Source organism: Anolis sagrei, chromosome 2 (assembly GCF_037176765.1).
Source record: "Anolis sagrei isolate rAnoSag1 chromosome 2, rAnoSag1.mat, whole genome shotgun sequence".
In the NCBI taxonomy this organism is placed as follows: Eukaryota; Metazoa; Chordata; class Lepidosauria; order Squamata; family Dactyloidae; genus Anolis; species Anolis sagrei.
This window is the reverse complement of record NC_090022.1, coordinates 195,168,416-195,178,442: the sequence shown is the minus strand read 5'-3', so window position 1 is coordinate 195,178,442 and position 10,027 is coordinate 195,168,416. Positions and strand designations below refer to the sequence as shown.

Below are 10,027 nucleotides of genomic sequence, written 5' to 3'. Positions count from 1 at the left end.
CTGCCTGCTCCTTGCCAAGAAGTAAAATGGGCACATCCAATTCCCCTCAAAGAAAGCCACACTCACAAAAGAAAGCTGTACCAACCTTCACTATGCTTCCTTTGCTGTCCTGTCCTAGCCACTGCACTGCAGATACCATTTTCCAAAGGCCTGTGGAAGCTTGACTTATCAGTTGTGTTTCTTACACAAACACAGATGTTTGCTGAGCAGAAGAATTCAGAGTTGTTGAAAAACATTACAAACCTCAGCTTTAACATAGCTTTCTAAAGGAGCTCACTTTGTGGTGTCCATTCTTCTCTCTTTCTAGCATCAACTAGAGGTTGACTTTTATTTTTCCGTAATTGCAAATGTACCTGAATTATTTTGGTACTACTCAAGATCCTACATCAGAAGCTAGAATTCATAACCTTATTATGACATAGCAATGTTCTGACACATCAAGAGCCAGTTTAAATAAATGTATTCATTGCTTGAAAGCAACAATGAAAACATGGCAGTGAGCAGCTTGCATCAACTCACAGAACCTTAGATAGTGCCTTTCAATTGAATTAACTGATGTTGTCAAATGCTGTGCAGTAAAGAGTGGGCAAAACTATGCATTATATGTAAATATATGACTATTGCCTTCTTATTCTTTTCGTAATGGAAAATACTTCGTATTTAACTGCATATCAGCTATAAAAACCCATGGGGTGGCCATGGGCAAGCCTCTTTCTCATAACCTCTGAGGAAGGCAATAGCAAACCTCCTTTGCTTTCAACCAGAAGGTGCATAACAACTCAGTAAGTAATAGTAGCACTTCTGCTGTTTTTTAAAAAAATGAAACGAGTGCCCCCTTGTGACTGAATTCATTCTAACTGGAATCAACAGTCCTAACTAGTACTCAAAGGATCTTATCTGTTGCATGTTCTAAAGCAGATCTTCCCTACCAATTTGCATAAAAATACCTTCTCAGAATAAACACTGCAGTTATGATCTTTTGAGAGATAAGGTCATCAACCTAAAATCACATGCCCCTGTTGTTGGTGAACCTAGACAGGAATATACCAAATGTGCCAATAAGGAATGCTTGGAGCTGCAGTCCAGCAACATTGGGAAGGGCATCCTGTTCTAGACAAGTAAGCCAAACAGTTGTGCTAAATACCTTAGCTATACAAAGAACTATAATATTCACAGCTGCAAACTCACATTGCCAGCAGCCTTTGGTTTATATTCAGTTCCATCTGGATTCTTGTTTACTGCATATTTAGTGGGAAACTTGTGGACTACAAATATTAGTGGACTACAACTCAACACTAGCCCTATTCAGTACTCATAGTGGTGACAGGAGTTATAGCTCAACATCTGGAAGGATAGATGGAGTACTCACTTTAGGTGTCTGTTTCCATTCTACTTCACAAATGCTTAGTGTCTTCCAGGGAAATAACTTGCTTTTCACTTTCATTTAGTATTGGTTGTATAGGTTGTAACTTCCTGCTTCAGAAAGATGATGCAGAGGCAAGTTTTCTAGATTCCACATTCGAAAAGTGTCACAAGAAGCTGAGATTCTTTCCTCTGGCTGGAGATAACCAGATTTTTTTTAAAACCCCAGCTGCTCTTTTGGTTCTTTAAAAATTTAGAGAGAACTGTGATGGCATATATTGCTGTCTGCCACTATGCAATTTTAAAAGAGGTTGACTATAGGGATCTTTTCACACTCTACAGTTATAGCATCGTGTTTCTACTTTAACTGCCAGGATTACATCCTTAAGCATCCCGGGGATTTTAGTCTGGTAAGGCCCCAGACAAGGACTCTGGCTGGAAATTTCCCTCCCTAAACTGCAAATTCCACAATTTTGATAAATGCAGTTAAAGAGGCATCACAGCCTCTTTAACTGTAATTCTGTAGTGTGAAAAGGTCCTGGATACACATATAACATCTCTTACTATACTAAAAATTGTGCATGAGACAAATTAATCATTTCCTTCTCCCTGCAAAGTTTTAGTTAGTGGGAAGAGAGGAAGACTATACTTTTGAGGATCCATTAGATACTGACAGCCCCCAAGTTACAAACATCCATTTTACATCTAACTCCTAGTTACAAATGGGAGAAGGCAACTGCAAATGAGAATAGATCTACCTCAAGGAAAAGAAATTCACTCCTGTAGGTTTGAACTGGTCATTGACCGTAATAAAGTGAACTAAATAACACTCCTGTAGGAGTTATCATCAAAAAAAGGTGTCTCCACTGAAACTTTATACACAATCCTTGTTCCTACAACACACAATTTTAAAAATCCAATTGGCACGGGGACAAAACCCAGCACACAATTCCATAATTTAAAAAAGTTGTAGATTTGAAAAGAAACGAGGGTTAGGTCTCTTGCCTAAACAGCAAATACCCAACCTCTTCCAAAGCAGAGGAATGTTTGGTGAGGACCACCCAAGGAAAATAAAATTTAGCCCTGAATCTCTACATTTGATTTATGTGAATTTTTGGGCATGTCTGTCTAGCTTTCCTATGGGGGGATGGGACCATTCAGGCCCAGAGCAGAGTGGGCAGAATGATCTACCTTAACTTCCTGCTCACACTGTTCCCCAAAGGAGAGCTGATTACACACATAATTCCTCCCTCATCTTATTTTTACCAAAGCCCTGTGCAATGATAATTCTTAAAAAAGCAGATTCATATTACACTGGAACTAATGCTGGCAATCCAAACCTCTTGTCACATGAACTCCACTCCATGCAAATAGTTCACTGCTGGTTCAGTTAGTAGTTCAGTCCATAAGACTTCTGAAAGCTATTATTATGATGACCAATAAAGAATCAAGAGATTACAATTTATGACTATACATCCAATTGCACTACCATACAAAAAGTATCCTATCACTATATCCTACATGCCTTAGGACAGGGAAGCAGAAAGAAAACACAACTAGGTCTTGGGCATTTAAGAGTTCCCTCCTATGATGAATGTCATGGCAGGCAATGAGGAGACTAACTCAGGTCCACTCATTAACCAGGGAAAGAGCAGCTGCAGACAGCTGTCCACATTCCCATTGCCAGAAAATACACTTTCTTTAAAAGTACCCATTGCCCTATGAGCCAAAGAAATGGAAGCACACTTTGGCTGCACCCCCTTGTGTGTCCTTGTGCTATGCACATGCCGATTTGTAAGTGAATCTGCAGGTACTTGTTCTCAGTCTGAGAATCATACCATTATGGGGTCTAAATCCCCAGGAATAAATAAATATCAAGCAACACATCCAGTCTTTCAATAAAACACCTGTAATATGCCAATTCAGAAGTAAGAGAAGGAAAAACGAGTTTGCTTCAGTTTAGCAGCTTAGAAGACACATTTCAAAACTTTTCTACAGGTTAATGTATGTTCCATTTTCTTGAAGCTGGCCTCATGTGCATGAAGATTGATAGGCTATTTGGATATTCTTGTCATATTCTCTGCAAGAAAATGGAAAATAAACAGATATTAGGTGCCTCACAGATTTGTCAAAAATGTAAGCTGATAATTGTTGCTTTTTCTGGGTAGAGGGATGCTAAACAAGAGGACTGTCTTACACTAATTTGATTTTCATAGAATTGCTGTCTTTCAAGTTACATAATTTAGCTCCTGTCAACATGTTTTCCTTATTACAACACTTATACTTACCTCCAGTACCAGTGTGATATATTCTGTGCCTTATAGCTGAGCTAAGGAAGATATCGCTGCAATATAAGCTACACATTTATATTGTGATGAGATCAGCTAGAAGGCACAGAATTGCCAGGCATTTTATATTTATGTGGTTGTAGTGATAATAAAACTTTTCCAGAAACTTCTTGCTATACTGAGTTTACAGTCTGATAGAGTGAGAGGTTTTGACTGTTTGTTATCTGTTTTCTTAAAGAGTACACTCAGCAAATGTCCTGACATATGGAAAATTAAAATGAGAGGGACTGAAAAATAGCGATTAAAAAAAATACAGATTCAAAATATTTTCGGGAACTTTTCAGTGCTACTGAATGAATCTGTATTTTTTACAAAGATAGAAGGAAAGGGATTTTGTGAGAATAAAGACTTTAAAGATATATTAGCAAAATGTTACGAACAGAAATGGCTTATCCATGTACCATACTACTTGTGTGACTTTCATTCAATATATCATTCCACAGATCTAAACAACATTCCGCCATTCAAATTCACCAGCAGGATACCAGATAAAGTCCCACTTGCAAAACTAAGTCACAAATATGTATGGACTTTGATCAGGATCCAGCGTATGGCTGCAGAGCTGAATGGATGATGACTTTTGTGGGAGGCCAGAAGGACTCACGGGGAAGGCCGAAACTGTCCTATCTAAACTGATCACTGCAAGCTGTGAATCCATTAACAATCTAAGTACAGTGCAAGAATAGAGACCAGGCCTACACTATTATTTCCCAGATAAATTCATATATAGTAGTGACTGGTGGCTTCCATGTCAAAAGAGTACACCTGTCCAAGGTGCTGAAACTATTCAGCACTTTATAGCACCTTTCAAATTCAGAGTAAAATTCAGTATAGATTAACTGCCATGGTTGCCACACTTCTTGTACCATATAAAAGGGCAGCAACTCCCTGACTTTTCCAGCGCAATACTGGGAGTGAAGGGTTTATCTACATTGGAGCGATCTTCCAGTATGACAAAAGCACTATAATGCTGTAGATAGAGTGGTTGTTTGGATCAGTTTCCATTCCCTTTACTCTAGATCAATTTTTACTTTTTCTTTTAATGTTCTAAGAAAGGCCTTCTTGAACATTATAGCTGCTCAAGAGGAGCTTTTAGGGAGGGGGGGGGTGTTCAGTAGGCATACACAACTCCATCCTCCGTGGGTAAATCCATTTCACTGTCCTGTGAGTAGGCATGGGGGCAACAGGATTTAATTACTATTTCAGGAAATGTTTTTTTTTTATTTCTTAAACCAATTAGTGTTGGGATTTTGTTCTCTCTGACAATGTGGGAATGAACTTGTTCAAGAATCACATAAATTACGCAAATTCTCCACAAGTGGATTTTTTTGCACCATAATATTTTGAAACCTGGCACTGAACTAGCTGGTCTTCCTCCCTCATTTATTCCCCAAATTTAATGCTTTTCCTATACATCTTGATTAGGAAATGATGAGAAGGGGACAACACAGTCAACAATTATTTAATCAAGTCTAAATACTCTGAGGACATTTTAGTGAGAGATGGAAATGCTTAAATTAACTGAAAGTCCTAGCTGACTATTTGTGAAGTTAAAACGTTTAAAGATACACTATTAATTCATTTCAACTTACTTGTTTGACATACAGAGCATACACTCATTTGCATATGTTTCACCATCAGTCCCACATACTGGGTTAAAGTTCCGTGGGCATCCAGGCAACGAATACAAGTCACATCTGGGCTGGGAATGAACAGATTCACTGACATTTACTTAATACAGTAATTATTTTGATTTTTTTTAAAAAAAAATATTGTGTTGTCGGCATCTTACCACACATGCCCACAACACAAAAACCGATGTGTAGAACTAGCTTATAGAACTAAAGAGACCATGAGTGAATCTGTACAAAACTATGCCATATACCAAACCTATGTTATTATGGGTCCATATTCATTTTTGAAGTTTCCAGATTTTGAAATGCACCTGTTTATCTTGCCCATATAGGCTTACAAGTATATAAAATCAGAGAATGCAAGTACGCAAAATACTCAAAATGAAACATGAAATGATAACACTGAATCTTTTTCCTTACCAAAGTATTCAGTGTAAAGGTTCTCTATGGAATTAATAGCAAAATATGTTAAGACAATCACAGTTATGGTTACATTAGAAGTAATGAATGAATACATTCTACTAACTATTACTTATCTATTTTTGCTCAACTGAAAAAAAGTACTCATGGTGGAAAAGTGAGTCATTCAGCTATCATTGGAATCAGCTAAGGTTTAAACAAAAGAAAAGTGGACATCTTGGCTTATTTAACCAATGCCTGGTCCTCAAAGCTATTTTCAAGGCTTTTTAAAAATCTGGCAATATTTATCCTACTATGAGAAATGGATTGAGAGATGAGTAAAACCTGAAAGCTTGGCTGCACTTCTGAATAGGAGCAGATTTCATTTCATTTGTGGTATGTACAGTTCTTCCATAGGATAAAAGGGATCTTAAGAAAAATCTGTGTTTGCTTATAGTTTCCGTTAATTGCTATAGATGTATAGCTAAGTGCATGCATAAAACAATGCATGGGAAGTTTTGCCTCTCAATAGACACCTTGCCTGCTATCACATGATAGCTCATTAAAAAAAAGTCAACAGATAATATTGTTTCAGGTAAGAGGTTAATCACATAACTAAATGTAATTTTATTTATTTCATATATTTGTACCCCATCCTTCTCACACACACCTGGGGGGGGGGGGGACGACGACGACGACGACTCAGGGTGGTTTCACAACAAGCACTCATTAGAGTGCTAACCACAATCAGAAAACACATTTAAAAACAGTTCATTAAAATACATTATATTTAGAAACATTTCATTAAATTTAAAATTAGTGTCTGGGACAGTCCATTGTCATACATATCACACTGAGTCTTATTCCCAATTACTGCTGCTACTGTTCAACTAATTGGTCCCATAACCAGGTTTTGGGAGGGAGGTAGCCAATCTGATGTCACTGGGAAGAGAATTTCACAGGTGAAGGGCCACCACTGAGAAGGCCCTGTTTCTCATCCCCCCAATACAGTTTGCAATGGTGGTGGGATTGAGAATAGGGCCTCTTCAACTGATCTTAAACTTTGTGATGGTTCATAACAGGAGATACATTCGGACAGGTAATCTGGGCCGGAACTGTTCAGGGCTTTAAAGGTTAAGACAAGCACTTTGAATTGTACTTGGCAGCCAGTGGAGTAATTAGTAATTGAGAACTAATTCACTACGCCTCTTTTGACACAATATAATCATACTAAATCTTCTTCCATATCAAAGTATTGAATTTAAAATTTCTTGTGGAATGACTAACAACACAGCATTATGTCAGGCAATTACAATTAAAAGTACAACATTAGATGTAACAGATCTAATCAATTGATTAATTATTACATTATTTTAATAAAACACATTGTCTTTAATCTTATGCCATGTGCATCTGGCAAGTGTCCAGAGTAAAGCTTCCTTCACCTTTTAACACAATGTAAAGAAACCTCTTGATCCTCTTTTGGTAGCATCATGCAACAAAACTTGAAAAATGTTGTGTGTTCCTGATTTGAAAGTATTCTTTCCTCTTTAACTGTATGGCCCTTTCTTTGAAAGTAGTTGTTATCCTTCAGAAACTTCATTTTTGTGGCTGCCACAAACTTTGTTGAATTGGTTGAGACTTGATGAAATATTCACTGAAAAACTATAGCAAAATGTGCTGCAGAATGTCCCAAAAAAACAAAGTTTTGCAGTGTAATAAACATTGTCCATGCTTTTATGATATCTATTTATTTATTTAAAACACTTATATTCCGCCCTTCTTACCCCGCAGGGGACTCAGGGCGGAGCACATCATATATACAGCAAGCATTTAATAGAGTCAGTTAAGAAATAACATCTATAACCCAGGACAAAAACTGTGTTACATAGTGTAACTAAAAATGAATAAATACAATTATAAATAATATAAATTAATAAAACTTTATTTATACCCCACCACCATCTCCCCAAAGGGACTTGTGGTGACTCACAAAAGCACATGATAGCGCAAACATACAAAATACAATAAGTGCATAAACAAATGGCATAATAGCAATAACAAATAATATAATATCATAAAACCCTACTAGTTAAACATTCAATAAAATACAACAATGGCTGCGGATATAAAATAAACTATTCCAAAATGCGCTACAGGATGTCCCGTCAAAACAAAGTTCCTGGAGTTTAATAAACCTTTTCCATTTTTTAATGACAGAACCAATGAAAGAAATGACATTTATAGCCCAGGAGCAAAAATCATGTTACATAGTGAACATCGCAACTCTACTTGAAACACAGGTCCCTTCCACACAGCTGAATAAAATCCCACATTGCCTGCTTTGAACTGGAATATATGGACTCAGATAACCCATTTCAAAGCAGATATTGTAGGATTTTCTGCCTTGATATTCTGGGTTATATGGCGGTGTGGAAAGGGCCACAACAGCAGCAGCATCCCACTACTCACCTGAATAGTGCTTTCCCCAGGAAGAGGTGTCAACAGGAGTCCTGGGGAAGAAAAAAAAAAAGAAAGGGAAAAGAGAAAAATGAAGTAACAGGTGACATTTTTTTCTGTTCCCAATGTCAAGGCCACCCTTTGCCCATTCACCACAGTCACTGGGTACATTTACAATGCAAAATGGATGTAGTTTGATCCCACTTTAACCGCCATGGCTCAATACTGATTTTTTTTTTTTTAACTTTGGTGAGGAACCAAAGCTCTTTGACAGAGAAGGCAACCTATACTGGAACAAACCAAAGGGAGCATACAACGCTCCTATTAAAAAAGCTTCATTGGCTGCCGATAAGTTACCGAGCCAAATTCAAGGTGCAGGTCATGACTTATAAAGCCCTAAACAGTGCACGACTCCAGTCGTTGTGCCCACAGGTTCATCAAAACATGCAAGCCCCCTCACCACGACAAGGTGACAGTCTATCGAGAGGGTCTCTAGATGTAAGTGAACTACAACTCCCAAACTCAAGGACAATGCCCAGCAAACACTTCCAGAATTTTCTGTTGGCTGTGGGAATCCTATGTGCCAAGTTTGACTCAATTCCATCGTGGTTGGGGTTCAGAATGCTCTTTGAATGTAGGTGAACTGTAAACCCCAGCAACTACAAATACCAAATGACAAAATCCATTTTTTGAGTGATGGTCACTCCTTGGGGTAGTAGACGTCGTGTCCAAATTTGGTGCCAATTCTTCCAGTGGTTTTTGAGTTATGTTAATCCCACAAACGACATTACATTTTTATTTATATAGATGGTGACAATTTTTATGCTTATATGGTTTTGTTAATTTTATGGTTATGTTGTTTACTCTGTATGTATTGATATTTGGAAGCCGCTGAGTCCCCTCAGAGAGATAGAGCAGTATATAAATAAAGTATTATTATTATTATTATATAAGGTTAAAGACCCTGTCAAACTACATCTCCCTGAGACCCCACATCCCTGAACCCTGGCAGTTCAAGTGGGGTCAAGCTGCACTAGGGAACTCCTCAAACTGCAGCCCTCCAACTCCCAGAACAAGATGGCAAGGGCTTCTGGGAGTTGGAGGCTCAAATAGATGGAGGGTCGCAGTTGGGGGAGGCCTGCAGTAGGGAGAAAGCCTCCACCTCGTTGGCCTGCCCTACAGTTCTGACATGAGGCCTAGTGTGTGTCTGGGCTCAAACGGCGACCCTTTCACAAGCCGCAGCCTCGAAGACGCCTCCCTCTCTCTTTCCTTCTTTCCTCCCTCCCTCCATTCACTCATCCCTCTGCCTGGGGCCATAACTAGGGAGCGAACCTGCCATGGCCCACAGAAGAGGGGCCGCCACTCTCATCCTCAACAGCGGCGCGACGGCGGCAGCGGCGCGTGATATAGCACGCGCGAGGCGGGAAGGCCCCGCCCACTCGCTTCTTTGCGCCTTTCTCTTTCGCCCCGCCCCTTCGCCGCGCGCAACGCCTGCAGCGACCACGTGACTCGCCCCTCTGAACTTCTCCTGAAGCTGGATTTTTTTGGGGGGGGGGAGGGGGAGGGAGAGGGAGTGGCTCTTTTCATTCTTCTTTCTTCCTTTCCCTCATATCTTTACTCCCATTTTTCTCCTTCCTTTCTTCCCTCCTTTATTGTTTTCCCCCTCCCCTTTCCCTTCTTTTTCTCATGCTTTCTTTTCTCCCTTCCTTTCCTTCCCCTTCCTCCCTTCTCCAGCTCTGAGAGGGCTTATATCACAGGCCCCTTCCACACAGCTGTATCAAAACACATGTTTTCTGCTTTGAACTGGATTATATGGCAGTGTGG

General features: G+C 39.2%; 1 protein-coding gene across 1 annotated transcript; it reads right to left on the bottom strand.

Moving 5' to 3' along the window:
- Positions 1-3,253: 3,253 nt before the first annotated feature.
- SPINK2 (serine peptidase inhibitor Kazal type 2) lies at positions 3,254-9,659 on the bottom strand. The gene is made up of 4 exons (XM_060762700.2): positions 9,536-9,659; positions 8,216-8,256; positions 5,303-5,412; positions 3,254-3,442 (listed from the first exon to the last, which is right to left on the bottom strand). The coding sequence occupies exons 1-4, from the start codon at positions 9,570-9,572 to the stop codon at positions 3,394-3,396; spliced, it is 237 nt and encodes a 78-aa protein (XP_060618683.2). The 5' UTR covers positions 9,573-9,659; the 3' UTR covers positions 3,254-3,393.
- Between the last annotated feature and the right edge of the window lie 368 nt (positions 9,660-10,027).